This window comes from Panicum virgatum, chromosome 3K (genome assembly GCF_016808335.1).
Source record: "Panicum virgatum strain AP13 chromosome 3K, P.virgatum_v5, whole genome shotgun sequence".
In the NCBI taxonomy this organism is placed as follows: domain Eukaryota; kingdom Viridiplantae; phylum Streptophyta; class Magnoliopsida; order Poales; family Poaceae; genus Panicum; species Panicum virgatum.
In genome coordinates this window covers 50,113,533-50,131,195 of record NC_053138.1, presented here as the reverse complement: position 1 = coordinate 50,131,195, position 17,663 = coordinate 50,113,533, and the positions used below count along the sequence as shown (strand labels likewise).

General features: G+C 39.8%; 2 protein-coding genes across 2 annotated transcripts; one reads left to right on the top strand and one right to left on the bottom strand.

Annotated features, from left to right (window-relative positions):
- Positions 1–3,950: 3,950 nt before the first annotated feature.
- Positions 3,951–6,518, bottom strand: LOC120699471. The gene is made up of 2 exons (XM_039983476.1): positions 6,326–6,518; positions 3,951–4,552 (listed from the first exon to the last, which is right to left on the bottom strand). The coding sequence occupies exons 1-2, from the start codon at positions 6,376–6,378 to the stop codon at positions 4,312–4,314; spliced, it is 294 nt and encodes a 97-aa protein (XP_039839410.1). The 5' UTR covers positions 6,379–6,518; the 3' UTR covers positions 3,951–4,311.
- Positions 6,519–6,677: 159 nt separating this feature from the next.
- Positions 6,678–17,575, top strand: LOC120699469 (DEAD-box ATP-dependent RNA helicase 28-like). Its single transcript, XM_039983474.1, has 19 exons — positions 6,678–7,204; positions 7,372–7,536; positions 8,578–8,646; positions 8,727–8,833; positions 9,553–9,631; positions 10,721–10,894; positions 11,067–11,215; positions 11,661–11,756; positions 12,080–12,182; positions 12,930–12,992; positions 13,177–13,238; positions 13,583–13,679; positions 14,075–14,193; positions 14,270–14,312; positions 14,453–14,554; positions 15,657–15,752; positions 15,846–15,932; positions 16,832–17,118; positions 17,286–17,575. The coding sequence occupies exons 1-19, from the start codon at positions 6,749–6,751 to the stop codon at positions 17,302–17,304; spliced, it is 2,373 nt and encodes a 790-aa protein (XP_039839408.1). The 5' UTR covers positions 6,678–6,748; the 3' UTR covers positions 17,305–17,575.
- The last annotated feature ends 88 nt before the right edge of the window (positions 17,576–17,663 follow it).

Here is a 17,663-nt window from a genome sequence, read left to right as displayed (position 1 = left end):
GCTCATGTACAAGGACACCACAACGTGCAAAGAAAATAAAAGGAAAAAGTGTAGATTACCCCCTTGTACTTTTACATAGGTGTAGATAACCCCCCTTAATTCTTAAATGGTGTACTTTTAACCTTAAACTCTCTAAATTGTGGAGCTTATTACCCCGGGGGCACCTAGCGGGCGAGCGCTCGCTGGGATGTATGAGCGTTGCAAATCTACTAGCGGCGCACGAGCACAGCAACTAACTACCACATGTATTAGTTAATACCATATATGTAAAGAGATACAACTTGTCTAGAGCTGGTGCATATTAATTAGGTAGCTTCCGTTTTTCTATCTATAAACTTCTTTCTCTCATGTCTAGTTTTTTTTTGCACTTTTTAGTTCCCTTTCGGGACATCGGGTGGGGATTACTTTGACAACTATATATAGATATAGAAGTGTTTAATATTTCCCTTACATCATAGTATTTATTCAACAAAGAAAATTCATGTATGAATATATGAAAATTTTGTGAAAAAAATAAAACTAAATATTTGACCTTCTTCGTTCCAAATTTTCAAAGTCACTTTTGTCAGAAACTTTACATTCCAAACTTAGTAACTTCGCACTTTGAATTTAGCAACTTTCGTGTCACTAGTCAAAAACTTTTTACAAAAACTGACACAAAACTCTACACTTCAAATTTAATAAACTCTACTAACATGTTTCAAACATTATACTACCAAAAACTTCGTGTTCCGCACCTTGACTCCAAATTTATAAACTTTCTACTAAGATTGTGGAAACCTCAAAGTATGACTTGAGTTATATGAGATACTATATAGTTATAGCTATTAGAAAACTAATAATATTTTTTTGGACCACTAGATGACCTTAAATGAAAATGTTATCAACTACAAATTATAGATCTTACCATTCTCTACAATTTTGATATAAAATTTGACTTCATCCGAGATCATATGAAAAAGTTATGACTTTTTTTTTGTGTGGAATTATTTGTAGGAGCGGGCCATGCCATCACCCGCCGCTAAAAATGCATTTGTAGGATCGAGTGAGGCCACGACGCGCTCCTACAAATGCCACCATGTTTAGGGGCGATTCATGGTGTCATCCACCCCTAAAAATGCTCTTTTTAGGGGTGGATGACGCCATGACCCGCCCCTAAAAATGCTTCTCTAGGGGCGGGTGGGATGCTACAGTAACCCGTTCTATTTGTAGCAACGGATGAAATTTTGGTCCGTCCCTAGAAAAATTGGGGCGTTTCTATAATCGTTTTTGTAGTAGTGTATGGGTCGCCCTAATTTTGTTTCTGCTCGAGCTAATGGAGATATGAACTCCATGGTTTTCATTTTAAGTCATGCTAAATATTTGTTATCTACAACATTTTTATCAACAATACATTAATTTTTTAGATATTTGCCATCATAGTTACAAAAAATGGCCTACATTTCAATTCACTCGTAAAAAAAATAGCCAATTACAGGGTTAAAATTCAAAAATCCTGATACCAAATTTGGTAAGTGCACTACTACAAAAACTCATTTTTGTCCCGGTTCCTAACCCTATGTAGTCCCGATTGTAGCAATTGGGACTATGAAACCGGGACTAATAATCCTAGGCTTACAATTGGGACTACGAAGCTGGGACTAAAGATCCTTGGTTTTAGTCCCGGTTGCCACAACTAGGACTAAAGGGTCTGTGACACGTTAAAAAAATTTTGCGCCCCGCAAAAATCAAACTCAAGACCTCTTGAGTCACACACAACTTTCTTACCACCCCATCTATGGGGTACGTGTGACTATACATATACACGAGATGCCTTCCTTTTGAACTAACTCGTGAAGGACTTTTTAGTCCGGGTTGGTGGTACCACCTGGAGTAAAGAGTTGGGCTCTTTAGTCCCGATTGGTGGCTCCAACGGAGGCTAAAGAGCTCTTTCGTCCCCTAGCCGTTGAAACCGGGACTAATGTCCATATTAGTCTCGAGCGCAATACCATCCGGGACAAATGCAAAAGATCACAGACTATTTCTGTAGTAGTAGTGCCTGATGCTATGGTCCATTATTCTTCACATTTTCAGTCCTTGAGGTAATGTTTTTGTTGATGGATCAAGATAAACCTAGCACTAATTCTTCCCACTTGCATTCAAATTAGATTGCCACCAAAAGAATGGATCCCAATTGTCATATAGCTACTAAGAAATATACCATTGTTGCATCATATAACACACATGCACCATAGTGTGTGAACCATGTCATGCCACCACAGTGTTTGGGATCTCTACCCTATATAAATCTTACATCCTGTCAGCTAATAAGCACCTTTGCCATTCAGGAGACCTGAAAAAGTTGTAATTTGTGATGGGGGAGGTGCACGCACCCAGCACCCCTGCTGTCCGCTGCTGGGGCACCATGGGATGGTGGGGGTCTGGGGGATCTTGGGGACTGGGGAGTTCACGATCGAGCTGGGTAATCCTCGCTCCATCTATCCAATACACTGTGCCTTGGATATCCTAATGAGCCATATTGATTTGTTGGCGCAAATCAACTTCGATATCAGCAATATATCGACTTCTATCACGTTTTAAGAGGAGAATATCTCTGGTGTTACCGGTCCTTAGGGCGTTACCATGAAACCAAGTTTTAAGAGACATCGTCAAGTTTTTTTTACAAGGTTTCACATGTGTCATGAAGTATTTTGGCGCAGAGCGTATGTAAGTTTATATACATGGGGTGCAAAGTGAATATTGCCTGTTAATTTAAAGTGCTAAGTATACATTTGTAGAAGGAAAAATCTAAATTACTCCCCTCAACTATAGCCAAAGCCCGGATAACCCCTAAACTATAACTTTGTTCAGTTTACCTTCTAAACTATATTATTTAGTTCATTTTACCCCACAATACAATTTGTCTTTTTTGTTTCTTTATACATAAGTTTAATTTCAATTTCAAAATTTGCAAGATAGTAGTGGATATCACAATGAATATTTTAAAAAGTTGTTAGAATTTTTTATTGTTATTTTCCATATAATTTTGAACTCCAATGATAAATTTATTATTAATTATCCTAACCTATCAAAATTATGATAAAAATTATGATGTATTTTTTCTAACATGTGTTTATGACGTGTACTATCATCTTGTAAAATTTCAACTTAAAACTCCACATATGCATGAAGAAATTAAAAGACAAATTGTTTTTGGGGGTAATTTGAACCAAAATGCATAGTTTGAGGGGTAAAATAAACCAAACGATAGTTTAGGGAGTTATCCAGACTTTGGCTATAGTTGAGAGGAGTAATTTAGAGTTTTAGAACATATTATGGTTGTGTAGAAAGACTCTCATACACCTAATTATTAAGCATTGGGAATGTGCTAATTAAACTAGCATGTCTTATCCCATGCACCTCTCCCATATGTACCTCCTACATGGTTGCATGTACATCTTTCTATTGGAAAAGACCCGAAAACGATGCACAATTAAAATGGTTGGGTTCACTCTCAACCTAGAATGATATACATTTGAGGACAAATTTCAAGCCATAGAATGACATACATTTTAGGACGGAGGGAGTAATATAGCTAAATTTTTTAAGAAAAAAATCACATACTAATGTGCACAAGAGCATTTAGTTTCAAATAGAAAAATAAATTTATGAACATAAACATTTTAAGTCACACTCAACCTGTTGTAACATAACAATTCGCATTTATAGATGAGAGGACAACTAATTTGTCATACATTGTCCATTTATGTTTAGCTTTTCCACTGTTTTGCAGAGAACCGCAGAATTATTTTAAGAAATTGAAACCTAGCCGCACAATTGTTCAGGCTATTTCGCTAGTTATTCTGTAGTGCATTGTCTCTACTAGGTGGTGCTCGATGATCAAGAACCAAGATGAACCTTTCCCAATTCACAATATGAAGGGATTAAAAGACAGTGGATCAAGCATAGTCTATCTGAGGGATGGAATGAAATTCACCATCCGTACTTCATGTGACTGCAAACAAGTTTACAAGTTTACAACTTATGTCAGACACAGCATCGCTTATGTCTTGCAGTTGTGAGCCCCGTGAGGTCCAGTGTCGATGAAGATTTAAATCCTTTAAAGCACCGATCAAAAAGTATTGTACCATTGTTTCACTGGCAACTGGGGCGCACTATTGATTGACAGATCATTTCTCAATGCACAATTACACATTATTGGGAAATAGGAATGATATATTTTGGAAGTTCAAAGGCACGAAATTGGTATCTGAGCAAGAATTCCAATCAGAAGAGGTGAGGCCATACGTTAGGGAAAATAAGAGAAGTACTTTACTTGTCAACACTGCCAAAAGAATCAGAGCTTCCACTCTCAGCTGAAAGTTTCTGAGCTTCCAAAAGCTTCATCTGCCGCTCAGCATGCTCCCTCTCACATTGGCTAATGCCCATGATGATGTCCAGCATGGTTCCAGTGGTGCCAAAGAAGACCAGAGGAGCCAAGGATTTCTTCTTTATGCCGACAGGAATAGCAACAAGAGCACCAGCAACCGAAAAGAACCAAGTTCCTAGAGCACTGCATGGGCATGAAACAGTGTTTACAGGCAGGAGCAAACAAATTAGAATAGTAGTTAAACCACACAAGACATTAAAATAAATCACACTCAAACTCAACAACCAAGTTACAGTAGACTAGAGATGACACCCAACATGAGCCAACGATGAGAACGAAAAAAGACAACAAAGACCTATATAAAAAATTCACTCAAATTCAGACAAGAAAATATGTGTCTATATTCTCTTAATGTATCTGAAACCAGCCATGCAAGTCTAGCTAATAGAACTTTGTTCTATCTTGTATATATATGTCTGTGCATCGAAACAAATCTTTTCAAAATAGAAGTTATGCAAGTCTACAATATGATTGCCTCAAAAGAAACATTCAAGCATCAATTGAATCTTGGGTCTTCTTTCTTTTGCAGATTGCAATAATGAGCCCGTAGGGATTGCCTTGCCCAGTTAAGAGTGTGCTTGCTTGGTTTGCTTCACATTCTTTTGTTTGCGATATTTGGCAGCAACTAGTTCTAATTTAGAGTGGGATCAAAACTCAAGGGGGTCATCAGTTAGTCTAGTCCTACTATAGTAGTACAACATGATTTGCTGCTGGACACGAATTTCATGTCTTACAGCTTATAAAAGTACAGCATTATGCCGAGTGTAATCTGAAACCTAAGAAATGCTAGATGCCAAACAAGGTAATAATGCTCTCATGTTCTTTTCTTGTGAATGTGTATGAGCCTGCATCAGAAGGACAGGGAAAAAGAGACAAAGATTTAATACAGTTTCACAACTTCGCTTTGTCACTTGTTCTTATGGACACATTCGTGCACAAGCTGTGTACTGCAGGCTACACAAGCAAGGCTGTTCAAGGAGGAGGGGCAGACATATCTAGTTTGTTATTTTTTAATAACTCAGTCGTATCTCTAGGTGGTTAGCAAATCAACCTTATTTTGTGTTGTTTGTTGTTTAGGCCTTGTGTGACCAATCTTTATTTAAGAGAGATGGTAACTAGTGACCAATCTTTATTTAAGAGAGATGGTAACTACTGCAATAAACAAGAACTCTACTCTTTTCTTGCAAGTCATCACTCTCACCTGTTCTCTAACCTCTCTTCCCTAGAAGCTGTTGGCAAAGCACCAGGAACTCAAGAAACACACACATGCAAAGTTTTACACACGGTGGATTCGGTGCAGCGCTAACAGAGCTGCTTTTCTCAGATGTATTAGTCTTTATCTAAATGGAGTACAAAGAGCTAACTATGGCCGCTAATCAAGAGAACAGAAACATAAGAACTGAACTTGAAATGTTGCAGTTTCAGACTGAACTTTGATAGACAGATCTTAGTAATGATTGGCTGATTTTTTGCAATCTGAACTAAAGCCAGCTCCCAAATCAAGCTGAGGTCATATATGCTCATGCTGAATGATTGAACATAAGCTGATGCAAACAATTCAGCCTGAAGACCTCATATTACAATTAAACTTTTGAGAAGACTTTTACTATGTAAATTATCATGGTGTACAAGCAGTACTTGACGCTAGTCAGTAAGAACGTTAAAAACGTTCAACAAACTTAACCATAGAGATATGAGATATCTCCGGATCTAACTCACTGCCACAACAACGATTCAACGACGGCACTCGACGCTAAACACAACTACCAGGATGCGGAGGCAACCACCAAGCTAACGGGGGTTCCTGCTTCCGCGAATCTCGACCGGGGAGAGGACCTAACTACCCTAGCCCTGGAATCAATCACACACAGAGCGAAAGCGAAGGGGGTCACTGACTTGGACACGGTGCAGTCCTCCAGCTGCTTCTCGCCGCCGCCGACTCGCTCCATCGCTGCTGCTGCGGCGTCGATACGGCTGGGGGGCAGCAAGGACGGGTGCGCTCGCGGAAGGGAAGACACTACCGGCGTCTCGCTGCGGCGGCCGGCGGCGGCGGCGGAGACGAGATGGAAATGGGCGGGTGGGCCGTGGGCTTAAGCCTGCCCCAACAGAAGCCCAACTAATTCCAAACGTCACCTGGTCTCATTGACGGCCCATTAAAAAGCCCAGCCCAATAACTCAAAAAAGCCCAGCCCATGGCCTCCTCGCTCTCCTGCACGAAACCCTGGACTAAACCCTCGCTCCCTTCCCCCTCCCTCCTCCCGGCGCCGGAAAAGCGAGCTCACCGCCGCCTCCCCCGCGCCCCTCTCCCCGCCTTTCGACATGGACCCCAGCTTCCGGTTCGACCCGGACGGCTCCGACGAGGAGGTCGCGGCGGCCCCCTCGGCGCGGCGCAAGCCGGCGCAGTCGCCGTGGGAGTTCTCGTCCTACGCGGAGTCCGTGGCGGCGGAGCACGCGCGCCGCCGGACCACCTCCATCGACGAGAAGATCTCGCAGCTGCGCCAGGGACGCGGCAAGCCGGTCCTCTCCGACGACTCCGAGGGCGGGAGCGGGGAGGACGATAGCGATGAGGAGGTGGAGGGGGAGAGCGGGGACGAGGAGGACGAGCTGGAGGAGAGCGAGGACGAGGAGGAGGTAGATGGAAGCGGCGATGAGGAGGAGGAGGAGGTCGAGGCTAGCGGTGATGAGGAGGCGGGCAGCGAGGGGGAGGGGGAGGAGGAGGAGGAAGAAGAAGAAGAAGGCGAGCAGGGAGAAGAGGAAGAGGAGGGCGCCGATGAGGTGAGCTTCACGCAGTTCTACTCCCAACCTCGTTCTGTTGTTCTGTTCAGTATAGTTTTAGCTACTTGTGCTGTGGCGGCAAACAATCGGTGCCATTCAGTTACTCAGCAATCAGCATGATGGGTATGTGCTGAAGTTGTGAAATGCTTGTTAATTGGCAATGACAGGAAGAAGATACGGCCGAGCAGAATGGCACAGTCGATCCTTCTAAATTTTTCGCTTCCTCAGAGGGAGCTTCGTTCCATGCAAATTCGTTCCTTGAGCTCAACTTGTCCCGCCCACTAGTCCGAGCTTGTGAAGCGCTTGGTTACCAGAAACCAACCCCGATCCAGGTTTGCACTTGCAACTCATTACTAGACCATGTTTAAGACTAAGAGTTGGTGCCAAATGCCCAAATCTTCCCTATTGCAGTCCTTAAGATATTTCAGATTCTCAAAGCACTCGATATTAACTGTTTGATGTTACCCCAATTGCTAATTTCACATTTTAAGAACTTGTTGGTATCTCAGAAAATGTCACTAATATCTTTTATGCTTCACCTATATATCTTGTTTTGTTATTGGCTCAGTAGGGATGAGAATTTAGATGGGACAGGTGACAGAAAATTTTGGGTCAATGCTGCTAATTTTAGTCCATGGAGTGGTCGTAATTGAGAGGGAAATGATTTCTAATGGGACTCTTTTTATTTTGCCATCTGAGGTTAGATCAAAATTACAGGCAGAACGCCATTTCAAACATTATATGATGAAATAGAAAGGATTTTCAAAGCATAAGTGAACACAGGACATAGTCTATGGTTTCAAAAATCTTCAGTGTATCTGTATATTATGAACATATCTTACTGCAGGAGCACCGTAACTATCTTTGTTTTTTAGATAAATGTGATATGAGTATTCTAGGGTGCATATAATGGTCAGAGTTTGTTTAGATTACATCAACCTTTCATTTTGTTCATGTGACATTTACAAGGAACATGCATTGAAATATCTCTAGACTGTTACATTAGTTGACCTTTAGGTCATTATGCTGATAACCCTTCTTTTTAATGTCAAATATCCAGTCATGATGAGTATTAGCTGTACATCCACTTGCCACTTGCTGAGTGGAATTCTGTAAAAGGAAATGTTATTACGATTAACTATGCCTATTGACAGGCTAAAGGCAGATTTCTGTCACTACTAACATGTTTATAAGAGTTGGCAGTTAGGGCCAAACATTACCTATATATAAATGCACATTATCTCCTTAATTGATAAAGAAATAATTTATTGTTTCTGTTATGGAACACTTTCATAAAAGTAAATTTAGTGGTTGTGCTGGCAACTTAATTTTGTTTCCAATATCAATTTTTTACTCAACCGTGAATATTCCAGGCTGCTTGCATACCTTTGGCATTAACTGGAAGAGACATATGTGGTAGTGCTATAACAGGATCTGGAAAGGTATCTCTATTGACACACATATATTCTTTCAGGTATTTTGTGGTAGTATATACATAGGGTGACTAATCTCTTTAAGTTAGACAGCTGCTTTCTCTTTACCTGTCTTGGAACGTCTACTTTTCCGACCAAAACGTGTACCTGCAATTAGGGTGCTTATTCTTACTCCTACCAGAGAATTGGCTGCTCAGTAAGTTCTTTATTTTCATATTCATTATCTTACGTGACCATATTTCATCTTACCTCATTTTTGTGGTGTTATTTCATCAGACATAATTTAAACTACAATGGTACTGTCCAAATGAACTTCATTTCCCTCCTTTAACTGTGCATGCTGTTGCAATTGTATTGGTTTGTTTTAGTCTGTATTTTTTAGGAGCTGTATTACAGGGATATGAATACTGGGTCCCTTTTATATTTTATTGTATTAAGATATTCCTTAAAATTTGGGCCTTTTCTATGTCCTGTTGAAACATTAGGTTCATAGATTTTTCTTTTTCATGTTCCCCAAATATTCTTGATTAACCTTTCGTTTGCTGTCAACTTTGGGACTGTTGGGCTGTTGGCATGATCTTTAACTTCAGATCAGAAATCTGTTGCTTATCATGAAGGGCATAGTGCATTGATGTGATATTTTGAAGGCATTTTTTCTCAATAATTTTTGAATTGTAATAAGGGAAAATAATGGCAGATGTCCACTTGTGCTCTTGCTCTTCTTTAAAACAGGGCCTGTCTATTTTTCTTGTATTGTTCACTTTGCTGATTGCTATGGAAAGTTACCTTAATTCACCATAATAACACATAGTTAACTTTTGTACTCTATTGTACTCTATATTATTACTTCTACATGTATTACCAGTTACTACTTACCAGTGAACTGCTTAACATCCATACCTCTACAATGTCCAGGATCCATAGTATGATTGAGAAGTTGGCCCAGTTTACTGACATCAGATGTTGTCTCATTGTTGGAGGACTTTCAACTAAGGTATTCTTGCACTTATTGTGTTCTATTAGGTTCAAGTTTTCCCAAGCCTTTTCTCCTTTTCCTATAGCTTTGCGGTGCATTAGCATAAACATGCTTTAATTCCATTTTAGTCGTGGTTGTATATTGAGCTAGCCAGGTTTTGATATTTGATATCTGGCCTACTATTTTTAGCACTCCTGTCCAATGGATTACAACTTGTTGTCTTGCTATTATATAAGCTTTTGATCATTTGACTTGTACACTATAATCTTGGAATTTGTGGTAAGATTTTTACTGTAACGTCCCGCCTCCCTGAGGCCGGGTCCGCTTACATCTGGCTGCTTTCTAGGACATAGACTGTCCTCACAGACCAACACCAGTCTTTTCTGCACACTTTGTCCTCACTCGTGCGCACCCGAGAAGAACTTCCCGGTCGGTCACCCATCCCCAAATTTCTCCGGGCCAATCACGCTTAACCTCGGAGTTCTTTGGAGACCGGCTTCCGGAAAAGAAGTTGCAACTTGTTGGTATGAGTATCCTATTAATCCTATTAAGCCCTGGGCCGGGGTGTCACATGCTCACCCCCTTAAGAGACCGACATCCTCGTCGGTCAATCTCAAGCCAGGAACGTCCTCTCTTGGCCACGTCCCGTACGTCTAGTGCCAGCAGCCCATGTGCCACGTCCGTGCGTCCAGTGCCAACGGTCCCTGTGCCACGTCCGTGCGTCCAGTGCCAACGGCGCATCCCAGATGCTCGCGCACTGACCCGCCACGCGCCCGTGCACATGCCGGTGGCATCTGCGCCCCCACACGCCCGTGCTCATGCCTCCGCACTTACGCCCGTACGTGCCCGTGAAACCGCGAGAGTCGGCTCTGATACCATTCTGTAACGTCCCGCCTCCCCGGCGGAGTTCTTTGGAGACCGGCTTCCGGAAAAGAAGTTGCAAATTGTTGGTATGAGTATCCTATTAATCCTATTAAGCCCTGGGCCGGAGTGTCACATTTACGTTCTGGTTTCTTCTGTTATTGCCCTCTGTTGTTTTTTCTTTTCCCTGGTCAAATGCTGCCTAACATTTATCTGTTACAATCTTTCTGATGAAATGCTACTCAGGTTCAAGAGGTAGCTCTAAGGTCAATGCCTGACATCGTTGTAGCCACTCCTGGGCGCATAATAGATCATGTACGCAATTCTCTCTCGGTTGGGCTTGAAGATCTAGCTGTTGTGATCCTTGATGAGGCTGACCGTCTGCTAGAACTGGGTTTCAGTGCTGAAATTCAAGAACTGGTAACTGTCGAACTCCTGTGTAGCTAGTTTCCTGTTGTCTTAAACTTTTATGGTAATATTCATCATTGAAACAAATACTGGAGTTGACAGTTGACACAATTGAGTCCTAGTTTTTTGTTGTATTGTTTGAACTCCATATTTTCACCTCACTTTTTCCTAATAACCATTACAGATTCGCATGTGTCCGAAAAGGAGGCAGACTATGCTTTTCTCTGCTACGATGACCGAAGAAATTGATGAACTTGTAAAGCTTTCACTAAATAAGCCAGTTCGTCTTGAAGCTGATCCTTCTCTGAAACGGCCTGCAACGTTGACCGAAGAGTATGCTTATTTTTCATTCATCAGCATGATCTTTCTTTTCTGAGTAGTTTGTGTTTTTCCCCCAAGAGAGAATTACTGTACCACCTCCGTCCCATAATATAGCTATGTTTATGTTTGTCCTAAATCAAACTTTTTTATCTTTGACCAACAATATATCTAAATATAATTAATTTCAAGTACAAATACATATTATGATAGTTAGTTTCACGTTGAATTTGTTAGCATCATGTTTATATTGTTAATCTTTTTAATTTTTCATTATTTATGATCAAATTTGAAGATATTTGACTTAGGACAAATCTAAGCGTAGCTATATTCTAGGACGGAGGGAGTATGATTTATGCTGTTATGTTTTGCGAGTAGACATATTCATCTGCTCAATGCCTATGTTTTCACGAATCTATGTGGATGCTAGTTTCATTTATATGTTCCCTTTTTTATACAGGTTTGTTAGAATACGACGAGCGCGTGAATCAAACCAAGAAGCTGTTCTACTTGCACTTTGTTTGAAGACTTTCAAGCAAAACGTTATCATCTTTAGGTTTGTGTTCTTGGAAACTTTTAGTTTCTTGCATGTGAGGACGCCTTTACTGGTAGTATAATGGACACTAGCTGTCTTATATTCCTTACTTCATGCTATGTTAGCCTGGAAAGTGCCCAAGAATCAGGTTGTACTGGATTGTTACTCCTTATTGCGTAGTAGTTGACAAGATGACACAAAAACCCATCAAGAGATTTGTTGTATATAACAATTCTGTTTTTGCACTGAAGCATTATACCACCTCACCAATTTGATCATATTTAATTGTGTATTTTACTATTTTTTATCATCGTATTGACATTTCATGCCTTGCCCCCTTGCAGTGGGACAAAGCAATCTGCTCACAGGTTAAAAATAATATTTGGTCTCTCTGGCCTGAAAGCTGCTGAACTTCATGGCAACCTTACGCAGGCCCAGCGACTTGAGGTAAATTTGTCACAGGATGTTATTAATTGTTATGTTTCAAAAAATTTCCTGGGTATATGAGGCCAACCTTGCAGAGTCCCTTTCAATTTTGGGTATATGATGTAAGCTGTTATGCTACAAAATTTCTGTTATTCTAATGTGTTCAATGGAAGATATTGGAGCATTATTATTATAATGCTATAGCTTACCAAATTGTGCACGAACTGTCTCATGGTTAAATCAGCTTACATATGCCATCTACTAGCCTTTTTTCTCTGGATTCACACTTAATTTGCTCTGCTTCTCAACATATCAAATAGTCCCAATGATAAGCTTGCTGTGTGGTGGGAGCTAGTTGAGCTAGAATAATTTGATGTGCAGATAGCTAGTAGGATCAAAACATGATGCATATACTTACTGCAGAAAAGCTGCACACTGACTTGACTCGCACCATGCTGACCATAATAATTCGTCACACTATTTTTCCAACAAAGGAACTGCGTAGATTGATTATTGCCAGCCTGGGCCTAACTGAGCACTTTGAGATTACAGCACGCCAATCAACTTCCTCGGATCGTAAATATATATTTCTATCTGGATAATCACGAAATCAGAAATTTTAGATGGGATGTTATATGCAATAAGACACTTATGCCCAATTTGTTTTGGTAATCTAATAGCATACATGCAATTCTGAACATTTCAGTTCATTGAGTCAAATTGTGATATATATTCCCCAATCTGATGGACAATTTTGTTGCTCTATAGGCTTTGGAACTCTTCAAGAAACAAGAAACAGACTTTCTGATTGCCACTGATATTGCTGCTCGTGTAAGAAACAAACTCATCTCACATTGTGATTCTCTTTTACTTTGTTGAGATATTTGTGCTTTTTATTACAAAAGATGCTATTACTTCAACTAAAAAGCAGTGTATCCTATGAAATTAAACATTAGAAGATACATGGGCTGATATTTTAATGGTTTTATTGATGAATTGTTGGTTTAACTTGTAGGGGATTGATATCGTCGGTGTTCGGACTGTAATAAATTTTGCTTGCCCACGAGATGTCAAAACGTAAGTTCTAAATAAGTTATATGTGATTGAGAAGTTTTAAATGCATACAGAAAAGCTTCACGTCCTAGAGCATAGTTCTTGATGGGAACATTGTGAAATACTGATTGATGAGTTTACATCTTTCATTTATCGATTGTTATTTTCTGTCAGTATTCAGTGTTGTGTTTGCACCATGAATTCTTTTTTTTTCTATGTTCTACCCTTCCAGACTTACTACTAAATCATTCCATAGCCTTCCATTTTTATTAAATGAACTTTGACCGGGAATTTCATTTGCCACTCATTCTGATTTTAGCCATGCTCTTCCATATGTATGCACTCCTATATTGTTTATATTATTGCAGATATCTTCATCGTGTTGGCCGCACAGCGCGGACAGGGAGGGAAGGATATGCTGTGACATTTGTAACGGATGATGATAGATCCCTCTTGAAAGCAATTGTAAGAATTCTTGTGATATGCTAAGGATAAAACAAATGCTACAATTCTTTGGTACAAATCATAGATGTATGCATAGAACTGTTAGTATTCTAATAAAGTAATAATCATATTGCTTTAGTGTAGAATCCAACCTTTGCCTGCCGTAGCTTTAGAGTGGCAGTTTGTTTTGAATTTCCTTCATTCTATTATTTTATAACCAAAGAATAACAAACGAGAACATATGAGCTGTGGTCAGTTTTATGAGGATGTATGTCTTAGATAGTTGTAGTACGTGAGTCATAGGGCTTTTAAGTTTCTGCCCTTAATTGATGTGTGCAACAGTTTTATCTGTTAATAATGGTAATTTGCCTTGATTTGGTTGGTGCTGATTGGTTTTATCCGAATTAAATCTTCAGGCAAAGAAAGCCGGTTCACAGCTGAAAAGCCGCATCGTTGCAGAGAAACCTGTGGCTGATTGTGCAAAATTGATCGAGCAACTAGAAGACCAAATTTCTACTATTATTCGAGAAGAAAGGTTAGTTTGACACTAATGTGCTAGACTTTTGTAACTTTCATCCACCACATGAGTATTTATGCCCTTAATTTTTTAGGGAAGAAATGGAAGTGAGGAAAGCTGAAATGGAATTAGCAAAGGTAATCTTTTGGAAGTTCCACTTTTCCCTTAATAAATAGTTGTCCTTTCCTGTGAATATCAATAAGTTGACCATAACTCAGTTTAAGAAGTCTGACTGTATGCATTTATACCTTTGCCATTACATGTTTGAATATACCAGGTAGAAAATATGATGGCTCACAAGGACGATATATACTCACGGCCAAAGAGAACCTGGTTTGCTACTGAAAGAGAAAAGAAGCTTTTGGCAAAGGCTGCTAAAGTAAGTTTATCCCTAATTCTATCAAGTGTTATGCACTTTATTCGCGTGAGGTGTTTTGCTTGTGCAAACTTCATATGTTTCTCTTGCATCTTGCTTTTTTTTATCATTTCTTTGTATTTATTTTGCTTTGACTGTTAAATATTTGCTAAATTTTTTCATCTTCAATTGCATCATTAGCACTCTTGTTCTTCATTATATGGCATTTTATGTCCATAATGCACGTAGTAATTCTGATATAAAACCATCAAATTACTGAGAACCAGAGAACGTAGTTACGAGTTTCATAATTGTATCCAATGGTAAGTGTCCATTTGTCCTAGATGAAAATTTCATTTTAAAAGGCTCTACATCAATGGGAATGGTCCCCCTAGACCCTAGTTCCATATATTTATCTGTTCACCTGGCTCACTCACGAGTAATTTGCTTGACCTGTTGATCCATTCCCAATTCACTTCCCCCACTTCTGCATATTCCTCACATCCCCAGCCCCTTAGCTTGGAGCAGATGTCAGAATCCAGGTAGTGAGGGTGGAGGTGGAGTCAGATTCAGTGGCAGAGGAGAATCCTTAATGGCCCAGCATTGCCAAGGTCCCACCTAGCTCCACTAAGGTAGCTTGGCCTACTTATGTGGCATCCTGCCCAGCCTGCTGATTTGGAGGAGAAATCATGGTGGTTGGCTGGTGCCTAGACCATTTGGATCTTAACAAAAAGAATCATGTTCTTTTTGTTCGAAAAAAGCAGACAAGTAGAGAAGGATACAAAATTAAGTGCTTTTCAGACGAAACCATTTTGGAAGTGTATATGATATTCTTCAGCCTTCTATTTGGTCTACGAAATGGACTCCTAGTCACTTATACTCATCACTGACTGTTCCCATCCTCATGATGCGCCATGGATCAGGCCTTGCAAGTTTCTACAGAAACTTTTATCTTGAGATGTTCCTAATGTTCTCTTGCCTTTGTTTAAATCCTTTCTTAGAAGAAAACAGTTTTTCAAAAAAATTCCTGCTTACATTGGATTGATAATCTTCCTCTTCAAACATAGCTTGTCAATATTCGACACGATACAGTATCAGTAATATTTGGCTTTGTTTTTTCATCAAGGACTCTTTGGACCAAGGTAAGAGTACCTCTGGAGTTATTAGTGCAAAACAAGCTGAAGATCTCCGTCTGAAGGAGAAAAGGAGAAGGGAGAATGAGGTTTGCAGTGTGCTTTTTAAGTGATGTTTAGTGTTTTGTTGATAATGTGCATGAGATTTGTTCTACCAATCTTTTTTCTTCTCTATTTTACAGAAGAATCTACCTAGGAAAAAGCGCCGAAGATTGGAGGCACAGCGGGAGATGTTGGAAGATGATGAAGAAGATGACGAGGAAGCAAAGGTTAATTTGTCCGGTTATTTTGTTCTCTACCTGTGCTGATATAGTAATTTGCTGCAGTGGCAACTGAATTTAAACTAATTGAACCAACACTCCAATATAGCTCATGTTACAATTTTTTGTTCAATTTGTTTGGTTTTTTTTTGTTCTCTACTTGTGCTGATATAATACAGACTATAAGAATTTTCTGCAGTGGCTACTGAATTTAAACTAATTGAACCAACACTCCAATATAGCTCATGTTACAACTTTTTCTTATATACCTTAAATAAAAGGATGCTAACTAGATTCAGTTTGGGATGTGGAGTCAAGTTGTTTAAATAACCGCTAGTTTCAGTAAGACTTTCTTATTGTCACTTCCGAGAAGATGCTTTGAACTTGCTTTTGTATAAATGGTAAAAAGGTGCCTTTTGAAATGTACACTAAAACTTGTTACTTTGTGTAAAAATTACCAAACACTTGCATAAAGAAAATTGGCCCTGAACTGCATTTCTAAGTAAGAATAAATCTAATAGCCTATGGAATATTGAAATCTAAAGGCTTTCTTATAGCAAGCTCCGGTTTCAGTCCAATTTGAATTGACAGTTGTAATATGTTTGTGCTTTTGCATGAATGCCATGCTTCAATGTTCGTAATCTGGAGCCTGAGTTAGGAGCTGTGAGAAAATGGAATTCTTTTCAAAAACTTTACTTTTCATGCCCCCTTCTATTGGTAGCTTAATTCCCAGGAAGCACTTCATGATTACCTTATGCAACATAAGTGTTCTCCAATGGGGAATAAATTATAAACTTTTGTTTCGTGTAAACAAAAATTTGGTCTGGCACATTTGATTCGAGTTCCTACCTATAGCATAGTGATAATTGCGATACATTTGGTCCTAAACATTGAAGAGTCTCCTACAGGAAAATAATAAAGGAGGGAAGAAGGCAAAGAAAGGCCAATCTCTAGTGGATGTGGCTTATCGTAAGGCAAAATCAATGAAGGGGGCCAGTAGACGGGGTCCTGGTGCGGGCAAAGGGAAGAATGAGAAGAAATCAAGACAACACTCTGAGAAGGGCCCCACTAGGCAGGAGGAGATGCATGATCTGTTCCAGAATGATATGAGTGAATGGAAACAGGGACGCGCCTTGAAGAAAAACAACAATTTCGCCCGCAAGAAAGCGAAGAATGCTTTTAAGAGCAAAGCAAGGTATGGAACCATGCGTTTTTGGTAGAAAAATTAAAGGGCAGAAAATGTTTCGCTTTAGGGCTGTCTCTTATGAATAAGCCTAATTATATTTGACTGATGATGCAAAATGCCAGGCGCCTCCACATTTCTAACTGATGTCGTTTTTTCTTTTTCCTTTTTTTTGACAGGTACAAGCGCCGAAAGTAGAATCCACGCTTTCTTGCACTGCAGAGTACTACATACCCCTGTAGTATCATTTTTCACTGACATCTTGTACTGGAGAGTGTATTACATCCCCGTTGTAGTATCATTTTTGACTGACGGGTCCTGAATAAACATCAGGTTCCGGATGATGCGCCTTTCACCTTGTGCTTTTGACCTTTTGTTGGTTGTAAAACTACTTCATCGTAGCATGTAGTGATCCACATAATTTTCGTCATCATTGTATCACCACCAGTCTCGTAGTTCTTGTGCCGAAGCGCCGACCTCTGCTGTTGACTGTTGTGCGCCTTATTTATCACTTCACTTGTAACAGTATCCCTTGCTCCGTATGTTCCTGCTCCTTC

Coding starts and splice junctions, on each gene's coding strand:
- LOC120699471 (XM_039983476.1), bottom strand. CDS start 6,378: ATGGAGCGAGTCGGCGGCGGCGAGAAGCAGCTGGAGGACTGCACCGTG. Junction 4,553..6,325: donor GAGGACTGCACCGTGTCCAA/GTCAGTGACCCC, acceptor ATGCCCATGCAG/TGCTCTAGGAACTTGGTTCT.
- LOC120699469 (XM_039983474.1), top strand. CDS start 6,749: ATGGACCCCAGCTTCCGGTTCGACCCGGACGGCTCCGACGAGGAGGTC. Junction 13,239..13,582: donor TGCCCACGAGATGTCAAAAC/GTAAGTTCTAAA, acceptor ATATTATTGCAG/ATATCTTCATCGTGTTGGCC. Junction 15,933..16,831: donor AAGATGACGAGGAAGCAAAG/GTTAATTTGTCC, acceptor AGTCTCCTACAG/GAAAATAATAAAGGAGGGAA.